General features: G+C 39.9%; 1 protein-coding gene across 1 annotated transcript in view; it reads left to right on the plus strand.

The window, feature by feature from the left end:
* RAB38 (RAB38, member RAS oncogene family) overlaps positions 1-14,131 on the plus strand; it is a 63,136-nt gene extending 49,005 nt beyond the window's left edge. Inside the window, exon 3 of the mRNA XM_059929419.1 lies at positions 13,260-14,131. Within this exon, the coding sequence (XP_059785402.1) occupies positions 13,260-13,412 (153 nt within the window). The 3' untranslated portion in view covers positions 13,413-14,131. The remainder of the gene's footprint in view (positions 1-13,259) is intronic.
* The last annotated feature ends 2,801 nt before the right edge of the window (positions 14,132-16,932 follow it).

The raw sequence follows: 16,932 nt of genomic DNA on the forward strand, positions 1-16,932 counted from the left end.
CTAGTAAATGACTGGTTAAATAAATGCCTCATGCTTAAACTTTCAATGTGAGAAATCTTTCTCATTAAAAGAGCATTATTCTTAGGACTCTCACGAGTTTAACTGCATTAGTCAAGAGCTGGAGATAGTCTCAAGAGTCACCTTCAGTCCTGTTTGGAAAAAGGCAGAGTATAAATTCTCTCCTTGTGCTCCTGATGAAACTGAGTCAGAGAGAAGACTTGATCTGTTTATAATGACTGAGCTCATTTGTAGCAACATCAAGGCTAGGTCTCAGGTCCCTTAATTCTCTGTCTAAAGCTGTCCTGAGTTTAAGGGAACTTCCCTATAATAGATTTCCCTATAATAGAGCAGCTTACAATGTGTTTTTTTGTGATTTTTAATCGGTATTAGCCCATTTTTCTTTCCCTTTTACCAGCCAGTTCATTCATAAGTTACTTGTTGAGCACGTACATCCCAACAGGCCCTGTATCAACTGCTGGTAATATTCCAAGTGCATAAGAGTGCCACTTCTGATTTCAAGAATTTTACTGTCTGGTGAGAAGGTAAATTTCTAGAAATCATTGCAATCATGCATGACTAAAGTTACTATAGGAAACTGCTATGGAAGCACCTAAGAGAGCTACCCAACCCTACCCAGCTCAGGTTGGGGTGGAGCATTGGTCAGAGAAGACTCACCAGAGGGGATAATCTCAGGACCTTGTCATTACCAACCAGGCTCTTTGGTTACAACTTGGTTATGAGCATGATCTCACTCTGCTCTGTTAAAGTCATGTTAAAAAACAAAACAAAACCAAAAAACACATGTACTTCATTTCAGGCGAGGCTCAGAAAAATGGAAAAAGGCAAAAATGGAGGTAGCAGTACCTAGGTAAGGAGTAAAGAAATCCACAAGTATGATACTAAATCAGTTAATAAGTGTCTCTCTCCACCCACCCCCACAACTGCCATCCACACCACTCCCATTTATCCTACCACCACTCCTGACCAAAAGTTGCCGAACTGTGTGAAGAGGAGCACCAGCCCTGTGAGACAGAGCATGAGATCAGTGTTCTGTGATCAGATAAGTTGATGAAACACTGCATACTCATTCTCTGCTTGGAGATGGGAGAGGGAAAGGGGAACAGCTCACTTCTTGCCAAGCCTCCCCGCCCAACCTGAACCTGCCTTTTCTTGACTCCCGTGTTACTGTTGCAGGTCTTTCTCTTCTGCTCCCAGTTCTGCCCTGTTGCTTTGGTTTCCCTCATGTCCAACCCCCATGATGCTAAAGTTCCTCTCCATTTAATGCAAGAAGTTCCATCACGTACCGCATTCTGTGACTGTCTGGGATTCTGAGTTAAAGAAACATTTTGATAAAGAAACATCTTGAATTATTTTTAATTCAAGAAACATTCTGAATTATTTTTAATTGTGATAAAGAAACATTTTGAATTATTTTTAACTTAACATTCCTAAAATTATTTAACCATAGATGCTTTTCTTTTTTTCCTGTACTATCTTATGAAACTTCAGAACCTGCTTTGAGATATCTTACTTTAACAAAGAAGGATGTTTGTCCCTCCAAACACTCCCATATAAAACTTTCATAATATGCAATGTTGTTTTATTTCCTAAGTGTTGTATTTTCTTTTCAGGGCCTATTGTATGCCTACACTATTGCTGAGTTCTTTTAAATATCTCATCTCGTTTTATACACATTCACAACAACCTTGTGAAGTTGGCATTATTTTTATCACAGATTATAGGTAAAGAAACTGAGGCTCAGAGAGAGGTTATGGTGACTTCCCTGAGGTTACCCAGCTAGCACTGGCAGAGCTAGGATAGTTCTGAGTCTTTCTATTGCACCTTTCCTCTTCAATAAAGAAATATACAAACAGTAAAACTTCAAATTGACTAAAAGATTCTAAAACTGGGGAATGTACCTGAATTTCATCCAAAAATTCAAAGCAGGATTCAGATGAAATCCCTGTGAATCAGGTAGATGTCAGCAGCTGAATACCTCCAAGTGAGATGTGTTTGCTCTGGATGGGCAGAAGACCTGAGATAGAGATGGAGTAAGAATAACCCAAGCAACGCACATTGAGGGGATGGCCTGAGGCTTAGTTTGGCTGGAACCTAGCCAAGAAAGGATAGTCAATGGAGATGAGAGAGGAGAGTTAAGTTGCGGCCATGCTGGTTGGCCCTCAGTGTAGTGGTCTGCATTGATTCTGAGTAGGCAAGGTGAGGCAGCAAAGTTTTTTGAGCTGGGAGTAGGGATGAGGTATGGCCATCACTACACTTTAATGAGAGTAGTCAGGAGACAGTCTGGCAGGAATATGGAGGACAATTGCCATGGGAAGGAAATGGAGGCATGTGATCAGAGAAGAGATTACGCAGGGCCTGACTCAGGGTGAAATGTCAGAGTGATTGTGAGAAAGGAGGATATCACCATCATCATCATGAAGCAGAGGTGGAAAAGGCCTGGGCTAATAAGATAATCACAGCATGGCTGACTCCACAGTGTATGAAAACGCAGAGTGTAAAGACTTTGATGAATAGTGCCTGGTCCAGGGAAAGTGCTCAATGATTATTTGCTGAATAATGAATTATTTCATTTAGTTACATGATATTTCGATATTACACGATAGGAACTTCAGATTGATGTATCTCCTCTTTTTTTTCCTATTACAAGTTTGTAGAATGAAGAAAAGGATAGTGTTATTCCACATCAGGAAGAAGAAAATTATTTAGCACATGCTAACTACTGCTTCAGGGAGGTTGCCCAGGCTAAGAATGACTTGATATCTGACTGAGGAATTTAGGAGTTAGACAACAGGGGTTAGAAGGGAGGAGTAGACATAGATTCTATGTCTACTAGGGTTGGGGCCAGAGTTCTGGTAGCTAGCTAGCATCATGACATTCTAAATACAAAAAGGTGACTAAAAGATGAATTTGTTTAGTTTTATCAACACATTCACTTTTACTCATAGTTCTTTTTCTATATGTTTTCACCCAAGATAACATTATTCTAACAACGGTGGCAGAATGTTGCCTACCATATCAGTAAACAAAGGATGTTGCAGCCATCAAACCATCACATTACAGCTGCCCAGACAGTGAGCCCTGAGGGACTTCAGGATAGAAAAAGGACACCCCCCATCTAGCAGTCAGACACTGCAGCCGCCCCTGAGTGTCCACCCTGAGGAGACTCAGGATGAGAAAGCACAGGATGCTGGCCCCAGATAGCTGAGATGCATATCAAAGGAATGATTTCAGTGAGCCCAGACCCTTGCATCTTCCCATACATAGAAAAACACTAAATTCCTTAACTTGAGATATCTGGTTTTCTTTAACTAACAGTAATCTTTTGATGTTCTGACTACTTGATCTTTGTTGCAAAAATTCCTATGTATCCAAGCTCCTCCTTTACCGCTTCAGAACGGTCCCTCGGAGCTATCCAAGAGGCTGTGTCCAGGCTTAAGTTTTGTCCGCAAATACAACACAATTCTCAACTTTTCAGTCAACAGTACTATCTGGAAAAGCAATGATTTCAAACTCTCTACTAAAAAGTTAGTTGAGGGCTGGGCAAAAGGATCATATATAAAGAAAAAAACTAATGAAGTTGTTAAGCTAGAATTGACCTTTCATTCAGTTTCATAAAGTTCTTAAGAGGAAAAGATGATATTACAATAATTGTGTATAATATAGAGTCATAAAAATACATAATGTTACTCAGCTTCTACTTATGCCCCAAATAAGATATTTCTAATCTTGGTAATTCTGTCAAGTGGGTGTTATTCTCTCTAAATTGTAGGTGAGGCCCAGAAAAATTAAGCATTTGTCTAAGTTCATCTAGTTATTAAAAAGCACAGGTCACCTGAAATCATTTTTGAAGCAACAAGATATGAAGAATTATTTTTAAAAGAGTGAAATCAGTACTCCAACGTAGGTCCACTCAATTGCAAAGCCTTTAGCAGTTCAGCTCAATTTTTATAAACTGGTTCAGTCAGTCTTCCTTCGTTTTACCTAAAAAGAATGGTGTCAAATCATAGCTGGAAAACAAGATAAGAACAAGCAGTTTGACTTGTGAAGTAAATTCTGTTGTGAATATGTTTTCCTTTTCACTCCCTACAGAAATTACCCACATCTGAAATTATTTTTAGGTTGAAACCTGAACCTGTTACTCTTCTGAGGGCCTCATTGATTGGTTCATCCATCCATCCATCCATTCATTCATTCATTTGTTCATTTGTTCATTCATTTACCCAGTATATTCCAGGTGCCTACTGCCTGCAGGCACTGCGCTAGACACTAGGCCACAGCAATAGGGCCCCCCGGAGCCCCCTGTGCTGTGAAGATACAGACAAACAAGCTGTTACATATTGACCAGTGATAGATTCCCGAATAGAGTGGTGCTTGTCGCAGTCTGGGGGAGTTAGAGGCAACTTCTTATGAGAGGTGATCACTGAAGAATGACTTAAAGGGAGAAGGTGAAGAGAAGCAGACACAAGAAGGGAGCATGTATTCATCTGAGGATGTATATGTAATGTCTAAGTGCTTCATCTGTGTGTAACATTTAATTCTAACACGTACCCTGTGAAGTGTAGTTGTCATTAACCTCATTTTACAGATTAAGCAGGGAAGTCTCAGGATTTGGACTTGCCCTTGGTCCTGCAGTAAGTGGCAACCAAGTTTCAAAGCTTGACTCCAAAGCCCGTTCTCTTTTCATTACTTCCTGGGACAGCAATGTTCTAGTCTCAGTTCTTGGATTTGGCACATAGAGGTGTCAGAATGAAAGCATTTAATCACAATAGAAATGAATTGTAAAGCGTACTTTCTTCTCATAGTTAGCATTCCATAAATATGACTTTGGATTGAGTAAGTCCAGCCAATACTGTGGCTAAGTAGGTTATCCTATATGTGTTTCAGTTTCCTAATCTGTAAAATAGGTTAATAGTATACCCACCTCCCATGGTGTACTAAAGTTAATGAGATTATTTATATATGAAGCGTACATGCATAGGACCTGAGTGAGGGTTCCATAGTAAGTGTACAATAAATGCCAGCAATTATTACTATTAATATTTTGTGTCTAGTGGGCCATTTATCTTCTCAAACTGATGAATGAGAAAGTATTTTGACTGAAGGCTTTTGTTTTTATTAATAAGGTTTATTAAATCAGGCTAAATGATAGTTTTTACACTTATGTTTATTCTTTACTCTCTTTTTGAGATGAGACTTCAGTCTTCATTCCTTCAGCAAACATTTATAGAGAGGATTATGACACAGTAGGATAAGACCAGGGGCTCTGGGCTTGAGTCTTGCTTTGTCATTTAATAGCTCTGGAACTTTCTGGGGTCATAGTAGTGGCTGAGCATGGGCTAGAGAATCAGGTCCCAAAAGTTTGACTTGCTGGCTGTGTAGCCCTGGGAAAAAATTTTAACCTCTCTATACCTCAGTTTCTTCACCTGAGTTTTCATGAGGACTGACTTAGTTAATACAGTTAAAGTACTTAAAAGTTACCTGGCCTATAAAAAGTTATCAACAGGTATCAGCTAATTTTGGTAACATTGTTTAGAGTTCTCTTATTACACTAGGCTCTGTACTGGGAACCAGGAACACAAACATAACGACAATAGGCAGTTATGAGTCAATGGTAAGTGCCAGGTGGGTAGAAAGTGCCAGGGAGCACTGAAGGTACATTTCAGAGTGCTGAAAGATGGCTACTCAGAAGCAATAATGTTTCTAGAAACAAAGGGTTGTGCAAGCAGCAAGAACTAAGAGGTAGCCTATGTGATGCTAAGCAAGTCACTTTCCTTCTCTGTTGCCTTAATTTCCTGATGCATCAAAGATAGCAGGTTTAATTAGTGATGTCTAATTTCCCTCCCTCTTTAATATTGGGTGGTTCTCTCTAAGTTTGGAGATTCTCTACTGCTGAAGTGGGGTTCCAGATGCTGCTGGAGTGGTGAGAAGGAGATAAGGGAAGAGAGTTTTAAGGAAGGTGGCCCTGGGACTGTACAGAAGAGGGGAAAAAGAGGGTATGAGATGAACTTTGACATCTAGTGTGTAAAGGACAGGGGCTGAGCTAGGGCGATGGTGGGGATGGCGGAGGCATTGTCAGAGGGACACAGTCTTTGGAGTTGATTCTGTGAACTTTCCTCTTCCTTCTCCATATCTCCATGCTGACAATGGGGCTCTATCCTGCGTTGAAATCAGAGACAATATGGCTCCATCTGTCCTTCCCAGTGCCCATTAGATAGACTGAAGTCTGCTAGCTTTCAGATAATAGGACATGATTAGGATGTAGTTTGTCTGAATCACACTCTCCATGTCTGTCTTCCTTTCATGGAGAAGTGTGACAAAGTGCAAAACCATGGGCTCTGGATTTAGGTAGACCTTCGCTTGGGCACTTACCAACTGTTGGCCAGAGACTCTAAGACATCAGCAAGGAGAAGAGGAAGAGAAAATATAGAACCTTTGAGGATTGGATTGGGAGCCCGATTTTGCCCCTTACTGTCGCTGAGACCTTGAGTCTGTCATTAGCTTCTCTGAACCTTACTTTCCTGTTCTGTCAAATAAGGGCAGTACCTCCCACCTTGACTTTATTTTGAAGATTAAATGAAGTGCCAACTTCTGAGAACAATGTCTGAGATATAGGACTCAGTTTGGAGGCGCCCCAGTAGAAGCTCATGATTGCCAATGGGAGGAAGCAGTTACCCAAAGGAAAGGAGGAGTGATATGGGGGATAAGGGAGGAAAAAAGTGCTATACAGACAAAAATAAAGGTGTCCACTGTGCTTTCCCCACATTAGACTTGAACTACAGTAAATGAGAGCTAGCAAAAGGTTTGGCAGTTATGTGCTCCATAAACAAGTGCTGAATCTTCTTAGAGAAAGTATTTTCAAAACACCTGTTCTGTGTGAGACTTCTTACACTGGTGTTATTATCTAGTGGGCCACCTTCTCTAATTAAAATTTCACAGGGCTGAGGAATTTAGTGCCCTAACCTCAGAGCTTCTGATACACTTGGTGTTATGTTGGAGGCTGATGTATTTGGAAAGATTACGGGAGGATGAATGCTCTGCCAGCTTCTAACTAGGCAGATGTGAAGGTTTTCTGCTAGAAGGTTTTTGCTGTCTGGCACCGGGGGTCAGAGATTAAATAATTTGCCACCAGACAGATGTTCTGAAGAGCTAATTTAAAAACTGACACGTACCCAAGACCTCAGATAGATTTATATGCCTTCTTCTGTGGGAAGATCAGAATCATCACAGCTTAAAATCACTGTATTAAATGTTATTTCCGGAGAGTTCACAATTGAAATAAAAAGGAGCATCTTTCAAGACATTCTTAATTATATGAGTGCGTCTCAAATCTGGATGCACATTTTAAAAAATTTTTATTGGAGTATAGTTGATTTAAAATGTTGTGTTAGTTTCTGCTGTACAGCACGGTGAATCAGTTATCCATATATATATACTCACTCTTTTTTAGACATTTTCCATATAGGTCATAGTATTGAGTAGAGTTCCCTGTGCTATACAGTAGGTCCTTAATAGTTATCTATGTTATATATAGTAGTGTGTATATGTCAATCCCAATCTCCCAGTTTATCCCTCCCCACCCCTTTCCCCCCTGGTAACCATAAGATTGTTTTCTACATCTGTGACTCTATTCCTGTTTTGTAAATAAGTTCATTTGTACCATTTTTTTAGATTCCACATATAGGTGATATCATATGATATTTGTCTTTCTCTGTCTGACTTGCTTCACTCAGTATGACAATCTCTAGGTCCATCCATGTTGCTACAAATGGCATTATTTCGTTCTTTTTATTGGATGCACATTTTAAAGAAGTGGAAGATCTTTAAAAAATACTTATGCTGGGCCTCATCCCAGATCAATGTCTGGGAGGAGGGTCCTGGTAATAGATTTTTTTGAACTCTCCAAGTGACTTGAATATGCAGCCAGGACTGAGAACTACTGATTTAGAAATAAAACTATTTTAATATCTGTTTTCATCCTTGGAGGTACAGTCATGTAATGTATGGAAGCAGAATAGAAAGTGCAGTCAGGGCGCTCTTGGTTGGAATGACAGATTGACCAAGATCTTGTTCCGCTCTGGTTAAGTTACTCAACCTTGTTAAAGGTTAAAGTTTCCTTACCTTTAAAATGTGGTTATTAGTTCTTTAATAGATTTTTGTGAGGATTGGATGTGAACAATATCTCATAAGTAAAGCACCTGCTATATGCCCAGCTGGGAGTAGACACAGTAATACTCTGGTAGTCACTACCATTTGTTTTTACTAAAATGCTTTGTTAGGCATTTTAAGCTTATTTCTCAGGCATGCTTATTGATATAAATTAAATGATTCTGAGCAGAGACATAAAGATGAGCACACATCAACCTAAAGTAGTCAGCACAATAGACCATCTTGTCATATTGCAAATATGTAAATAAATCACAGTCAGATTCAGTCTAAGTGTACGTGTCTTGAAAGCCATAGGATGTATAATTTTATCAGGCAGGGTTTGACTATTCATGCTCACTTTGCACAGAAAGGGAGAGGGAAGTTAGTTCTGTATTGCTGTTCCTTCTCCTAGTCTAAATCTTGACTATGACTTCTGTACAGAAAGACAGAAGGACCAGCAATGCAAAGTAGCCTTGCCTGAGGCCCTGACTGCAACTTCTTACCCTTTTAATGCTGGAAACACACACCCTGCCCATGCTGTGTTCCTTTATTTATTTGGGGGAAATATTTAGGGGGACTTGAGATAAGGGGCTCCAAGCATGTGCCCTAAACACTATACATCTTGCCTTTTTGTAGTGAGTATATAGTAAAGATCACGGCAAATATTAGTGTTTACTGTTCTCCCTGGACTCACACCTGGCCCTACCACTTACCAGTGTGTGTCTTGGGGCCAGCCACTTACGCCTACTCAATCTCAAGTTTCTTCAGCTGCAAAGTGAAGGAATAGAATACACACATTATCATGTTCTCCTGATAATTAAATGAGGAGAATATGTAGATAACATTTATTGAATGTATGCCCTATCCCCTTCACTGTTCTAAGTGTCTCACATGTTCTAAGTATTAACATGTATTAACTTAAAATTGCCTATAAAGTAGGTCTCTTGATTCCCTTTTTACAGAGGAGGAAATTAAGGTGTGGAGTGGAGTGGTTGAAACAGTTTGCCCAAGGTCACACAAGCAGAAAGTGGGAGCTGAGATTAGAGTTTGGCTTCAGACCTGTCCTCTAGACACTATGCATTGTACCCTTTTGTAGAAAGCATGTGATCAGTATAAGTACTTGCTCCTCTTCCTGGCTTCCTCTTGAAGGTTCCAATCTGAAATAGGTATGCCATGGCAACCAGCACCACGGTACACATGAGAGGTATTTCCTAAGTGCTCACTGAAAGATTAAGTAATTAAAAAGAGTGTTAAGGGTCCATATAGTTTTGTCTAGTACTGGATTGTGTTTATTGACACTTCAGTTGCAAAAAAGCCTCAGTGACTCTATCTGGCCAACTTAGCATTCAAGGCTCTACAGTAACCTGGCTCCAGATGCCCTTTCCAACCTTATACCTCTGCTGTTTACCTTGCTAGTACAAGCTCAGTCAAGGACAGAGCTTATTTTAACCTCTTTATCTTTGTATACCTCATACTTAGTGGGACTCTAAATAATATTAATTGAATGACTGTGACTCAGTCATCAGGGACTGCTACCCTGTTCCTGTATAAAATCTAAAAGCAGGTACAGCCATTCCTTGGTTCTGATGGTTTCCTTGGTCCAGAACCCCATCCTGCATAATCTCCTGCCTTAGTCCTAACACCAGCTAGCCTTTACTCAGTGGGTTAAAGGTCACAGTTTCACCAGCATCATCTTATCTTTTACTAAAATGATCCTGCTAGGCTGCCACTAATTGGGCTTAGGTTTTAGTTGTTTTTCTCATAATGATGATGGATTTTCATTCATTTGTCCACACTGCACCCTCTTCGTTAGTAGATTTTGCCAATTTGTACATTAATGAAAGAAAACCCTATTTAACTATGATGTTAATATTTGAGTGGAGGTATTAAATATACTACTGTCAAATCTAACTTGTATGTGAAGGAAGGCCCTTTTTGATGCTTAAAACTTGCTTTATGAAAGAGAAGGGGACTAAGATTTATTTTGCACCCATTGGACCTAACCCTGTAGTAAGAACTTTTATTTGTTATTGCACTTGATTTTCAAAACAGTCTTGAAAACGAATATAGCTTGGTAAGAGCCAGGCTTTGATGTCAGAAACACCTGCATGTGAGTTCTGGCCCTCAGACCCACCTGCTGCATGCTTTTGTGGGGGAAGTCTCTTATTCTCTCTAAACTTAAGTTTCCTTACCTGTAAACAGATACGATGATGTCCTGTGTTTGGTATTTGGGGTGAGATGTTGTTGCTCGTTCCCCAACACACAAGCAATAGCCAAAAGAGAATCAAAGTATATGTTTATTAATGGCTAGGAAAGCAGCTTCAAACCACCCAAACGTAGAGCTTCTTTAGTGAGATGTGCTGGCCCTAGAGGCCAAAGCCTGGGAGGCTAAGTGAAGCTACACTTCCCCACTTTCCTTGAATAAGAGGCAGTGGAGGACCATGGGCCAGGCTTCTAACTGATCACATAAACAAGCACCTGGACCCGAGAGCAAAGCATTGACCTGGGTCTGTCCCAAAGATCCAGACTCTGCCTACGTCAGATTACTTCCTGGGAGCAGGTAGTTTAAATGTGATCCCTGGGCCTGATACTAGGAAGAAGAAGAGTGACAGAAGGCATGGTGAGCATGGGCAGTGGGAAGAGGGTAGAAGTATGGCTACTCTCTATGGACGGGTTTCCATGGCATAAGGCAGATACTTCAGCTGAAGGGAGAAAGGTCACTCTCACCTCTATCCCAACAATAACGACAAAATAAATAATAACAAAAAACTAATCCTTGTCTTACAGGGCTTTAAATGGGTTTAAATAAGATTAGGTATATGAAGTGCCCAGCACTGCGAAAGCACCAATAACCCCTACATCCCATAAAGAAAAGCAATTTTTTATTAGATAAGTATTCTCATCGAGAACGTCATATAGATGAGGAAAGGGAAGCTCAGAGACGTGAATTCTGGTCTGGTGTAAAAACGAGTAACAACAACATCACAAACAAACAAAAAAGCAACCAGAACTTCACCTTGTTTCAGATTTAGAAACCCTAAGAGGAATTTTTATTAAGGCTCTGTAAATGGGAGAGGTTTGTTGTTTCTGGAACTTGAAAAGTTACCTTAAGCTTTCATAGCAAGTGAACTCAGGGTTGGGCTTGAATGATCGGAAATGTGCTAATGAATATTTACAGCTAATTGCATTAGCCATAGATACCATTTGGAAAACATCACTACCTCTTACATTTTCCATGTAATATGATTTCATGCAATACATTTTCCATGTAATATGATTTCATGCAATGATCTCAAAATATATCAACAACGCTGACATACATACAAAAATTAGGGATAAGTAGTTATACTTCAGATTGGACAACAAGGCCTTGTGGCAAAACAATTTGACAAAAATGTCCTTCTCTCTTTCCATTGAATATAAGGAGACACATCAGAGAAGTTCTACAAATTGTGATAAAGACAGTCAAATCTGACTTTACAAGAGATCAAGGTTTTTTGTTTAGCATATTAGTAGTAAATATTCTGTATTTCTCAGTTTTCTGACTAGCAGAGAAAAGGCAACTTAATCTATAGTTACTGAATAAACTATATATATTTTTTTGACCCGGTAATCTCATTCTTTTCCTATAATTCTACTGAGATATAATTCACATGCTGTACAATTCACCCCTTTAAGGTGTACAATCCAATGGTTTTTAGTATACCCAGAGTTGTGCAAGCATCACCACAACCAATTTTAGAACATTTTCATCACTCCAAAAAGAAACGCCACCCACCCTGCATCCACTAGCAATCACTCCAATTCCCGACAATCACTTTCCCCACCCGGCCCTAGCCAACCACCAACAATCTGTTTTCTGTCTCCTTGGATTTGCCTATTTTGAACATTTCATGTAAATGAATCATACAATATGTGGTCCTTTGTGACTGCCTTCTTTCACTTAGCATGATGTTTTCAAGGTTCATCCATGTTCTGCTATTGCAAAATATTCCATGTTGTGTGTATTCCATTCCTGTTCATGAGCATCCTCAGCTTTTCCAGTTTTTCTTTTTTCTTTCTCTTCTTTTTTCTTTTTTTATTGGTTATGAAAAGTTCTACAATAAACATTCTTGTACATCTTTCCTGAGGCACAAATGCTTTTATTGCCATGGAATGGATTCCCAAGAATGAAACAATATATTTTAGATTCAAAGGTTTGCTCCATATTTTCTCCAAGTTGAAGCTTAATTCATTCTTGAAACTAGATTCATATTTCTGATTTCATATTTTTCTTTGAAGAGTTATGTCCACCTGGATTGTCTAAGTAATGTCACCGTAATAAACAACCCCAAATCTCAGTGGCTTAAAGTCATAATTATCATTCATCCTACATGAATCATCATAGGATACTTGGCTCTTTTTGAACCTCATTCATAGACTTAGGCCAAGAGAATTTCCATCTCTGTGCTTTCCATGTTTGCAGAAGCAGGGAGAAAAGAACATGGTGAATTGAGCATTGTCTCTTATTGCTTCTACATGAAAGTGAAAGTGAGACACATCAGTTATCCTCCCATTTCATTGTCCCATGAAAGTCACGTGTCCATGCCTAACTTCAAAGAGGTCAGAGCAGGGCACTCCTACCATTTGACTGGAAGGCAGAGAGCCAGAGTACTTGTGAAACCACTAATGACTGCTGCAAGAGGTGTCTTATTATTCCTATTTCACATCAAGGTCACAAAGGTAGTATATGGCAGAGTGCAATTATGAACCTAAATTAGATTGAAGACCTACTGTGTCTTCTACAATATTATGCTATAATGTAAGAGTATGTAAAAATAAGCAAATTGCCCTCTAATTTAAGTTCAATCTACTAAGTGAGCCCACCAAACACTATTCCTCCTAAGTGACAAAACAAATACATATTTTACTTTTGTGAAGGACTGAAGAGTAAAGTTCTTAGAGGTAATAAATGAGAGTGAAGGGAATAGAAAGAGGATGCATGGATAGGGTTTAGGAAGAGATATTTAAATACTGCCTTTTTGTCTCATATAAATCTCTGCCATAGCATCCTTGTAGAATATTGAATAATAAGAGCTGTTTTCTCCCCTTAGGAAAATATCAACATTGATGAAGCTTCCAGATGCCTGGTGAAACATATACTTGCGAACGAGTGTGACCTGATGGAATCCATTCAGCCTGACATCGTGAGGCCCCATCTCACATCTCCCAGGGTTGTCAGCTGCTCCAGCTGTGCTAAATCCTAGTAGGCTCCTGTGCTGGCATATGATGGAAGTGATCCAATCATCTCATGAATTGTGTCTCAGTTCCTACCATTTTGGGCAAATATCAGGATAGGGATACACCTGGGGCAAGCCAAAGATCTATGCCTGTATCTTTCCTCTAAGAGAAATAGCAAATGTTCTTTTTATGTTTTTCTCAGCATCAGCACAGTGTTTACAAGCTTTTAAAATATTTAGTCTGTTACAAAATTCTGTCTTGTAGCTGACCATAATTGTGCAGGGCCAGAGTCAGCCTGGTTATTTGCTTCTTTGAGTCAGCCAAGGCCTCAGGTCTGAAAGAGAAGGGGGAGAAGAACAGACTAGCTGTCAAGTTAAGCATTGGCTTTCACTTTGCCCCTGGTGTCTTTGTTCATATTTCAGTACATCCTCTGCTGGTCTGACAGGCCTACTAAGTAGAAACAGTATTTTCTCCAGAGATGACCTCCATTCTCAACAGACCTAAAGTTGTCTCTGATTTAGCTCTTCAGAGTCATGTACACAGGCTTCCTGTGCTTTTGTTGCTTTTATTGTCCCTTGCCATGCCCTGAATGTTGGTTTAACTGAAAACTTTATGAAAAGACTGCCCCTGGTATGTGCCTTTCTTTTAGCTTTCTGTGACTCAAGCTGTGGGACTCTTCTGTGCGTGTAATACATATTATATATATTTTCACAAGTGAAAATAAAACATTAAAAGATGCTGTTTCCTTATTTCTGCAAGTGCTTTAAGTTTCTTAGTATTCTAAACTTTTTTTTTTTGACTGTGTGTCCATAGTTCTCAAGACCCATTTCTAAAATTTAATTTCAAAAAAGAGATGCGAAATATGCACTTAAAGGAATGGTACTATTAAAACGGAGATGAATCCAAAGCATCTATATCTACAGTTCACATTGGCGTTTAGGTCAGGAAAGCAAGCAGTACATATACACATTTTTGGTTAAGCAGAGGAATATATCCTCATATATTCTGGTCAGGAAGGGTGCCAAGCTAATCAACATACAGAGAAACAACTAAAATATGCATGGTGATATCTTGCTTTACACAATGGCTGTGGTGCAGGTATGCTGCAGGTAGCTACTACTGTTTAAAGGCACTATTTTTCATTAATATTCATAATGCACTCACAGGAGCTTTGTAACCAGTGTTTTTGGGTGTCCTCTCCATATTATCTTGGCAGTCATTGTTTCCGTAAGTACCAACCACACAGCTTCCTATTATTTGTCTCTGTGACCCTTTCCCTAAGGGCATTCTCTGGCCTCTGGAGCCCTTGACGCAAGAGGCAGGCAGGCCAGTGAGTTAAGGTCTCCAGAGCAGCCCAAAACCAATGATAGCAGGGACTGGGGGATGAATACCTTAGGTTCTTTGTCTCTTGGGAAGACCAGTTCTGAGGCATGCTCTATGCAGCCTCTTAGACAACCCCAGTGGCACTAATAGTCCTTGGTTCCCACAGGGGAAGCCTTCCCACCTGCTGCATCCTTTATTGGCTTCATTTCCTTCTTTCCTCACTTCCCCACTCTTCTACTGGTGCTTCCTAGGTCACTTTCCAAATAAACTACTTTCACTCAAATCCTGTTTCAGGGTCTTATATGGGAACCCAAACCTCGCCTAAGCTAGTTGGGACAGAGGCGGTTTAGGAAACAGATCCTCAATACCAGCGTTTGAACTGAGTGATTCACTACCAGATGGTAGCAGGGACCCCCTTGCTGGTGGATAATGTAGGGGAGCTAATCCCTGGCAGGCTACAGCGCCATAATTACTAAGACTCTCATGAGGTGGATTGGGATAGAATACAGACAGAAGTAAAATCCTATTGCTCTTGTATTTGAAAGACATGAGATTGCAGAGTTAACTTCCATAAAACTCCATAGGGAAAAAAATTACAGACTTGGGTCAGCCAACACTCAACTCAAGATTTGGTGTAAAAGTTTAAAGACCTCCAAGCAACAATCAAAATGACCTTCGTTTCCTTCAGCTACAGGATAGACCATGCTGAAAATCGGGACTAAGATTTAATTTTAGGAAAAGTAGAGTTATAAAGGAGGCCGAATTCACAGAGCTAGCAAGTCTTCTCCACTATAATCAGGATCTGTATAGGGAAATAGTCAGACACTGAAACATCGGAGGAGATATTTGGGTAGATGCTCTTAAGAGTCTTGAACCCAGAGAATCTTCTGAAACTCTGCTCCAGAAAAAGAGGCCCTTACCCTTTCCAGTGGGAGAACAGTCAATTACCATGTTAAAGCCTCACCTCAGTAGGATGTTTTATATAGTGATACTTCCCTTCTCAAGCTCTGCTCCCATCTCCCCTCATTGCTTCTGGACAAATAATTAGGATCAAGTCTCAGTATGACTTGAGTGGAAAAGTATGATCTATGTTGTAGGATGAAATGGATGATTAATCAAGTGAACTACAGAACCTGGCTAATAAATGCTAGTAGGAATCTGGAAAACATTCAGAGGAATTGGTCTTGAGATGCTAGATCAGGGAGGACAGAATGTAAGACCAGATCATTATTTCTGTGAGAGCACTCTTTCATGAGTTAATTTTTAACATTCTGGCAAGTATACCTGGAGCTGATCCCAATGTGCTACTGGAATAGCTCTTTGAAGCTTGGAAAGGATGTTGGTCTAAAATAAATGATGTGAAGTTGCCAGAACTACCTTGGCAAAGCACTGGAGAAGAGTACCAAGGTCTCAGAGAGGTGGGCATGTTATAATGTATTTATTCCGTAATGTCAGAGAAACTACAGGTTGATTATGTTTCCCAGGAGAGTCCAGAAGACACTCCCTTCACTAAAGCAATAAGGAATGTCCCCAGAGAGGTATGGCAGCTTCAGTGAGAAGCTTAGTGGTGACTGGTCTCTGTAGACCAGGTTTGAGATTGTAAATATGTTGTTGTGTTTTGCTGGGAATGACACCCTACATGGTTAAGGTTCAAGATGTGGTTGTGCTGTTAAATGATGTTAGTATATGTAGTGCTGAGTCCTGAATAGCGAGCATCGAAAGGTGGAAGTAGGAGTGAAGCCTCCCACTAGCTCTTTAAATAATCCACTTAAGAAAATGGGCTTCCCATCCTACTGTATAGCCCAGGGAACTATATTCAATATCCTATGATAAACCATAATGGAAAAGAATGTGTATGTATTATATATGTATAACGGAATCACTTTGCTCTACAGCAGAAATCAACACAACATTATAAATCAACTATACTTCAGTAAAATAAATTAAAAAGAAAAAGAAAGTGGCCTTCCCCTTTTTACAACTTCCAGTTCTGCAGAGTTAGAAGTCTTGCTATGTCTACCAGGGCACACAGTAAATCTACAGCTTCAGCTGCTGCCTGGTTCTTCTTGGCTCTTATGCCCACAGGCCAGCAGTCAGAGAAGGCAGTTACTATACAGACAGGGGTAATTCATCCTGATTATGAGGAGGACATAGGGTTGCTGTTAAATAATGGAGCAGGGAGGGATATGTCTGGAAATCATGCAACTCACTGGCCTGCCTGTT

The sequence above is a fragment of the Balaenoptera ricei genome, chromosome 8 (assembly GCF_028023285.1).
Source record: "Balaenoptera ricei isolate mBalRic1 chromosome 8, mBalRic1.hap2, whole genome shotgun sequence".
NCBI classification, from domain to species: Eukaryota; Metazoa; Chordata; class Mammalia; order Artiodactyla; family Balaenopteridae; genus Balaenoptera; species Balaenoptera ricei.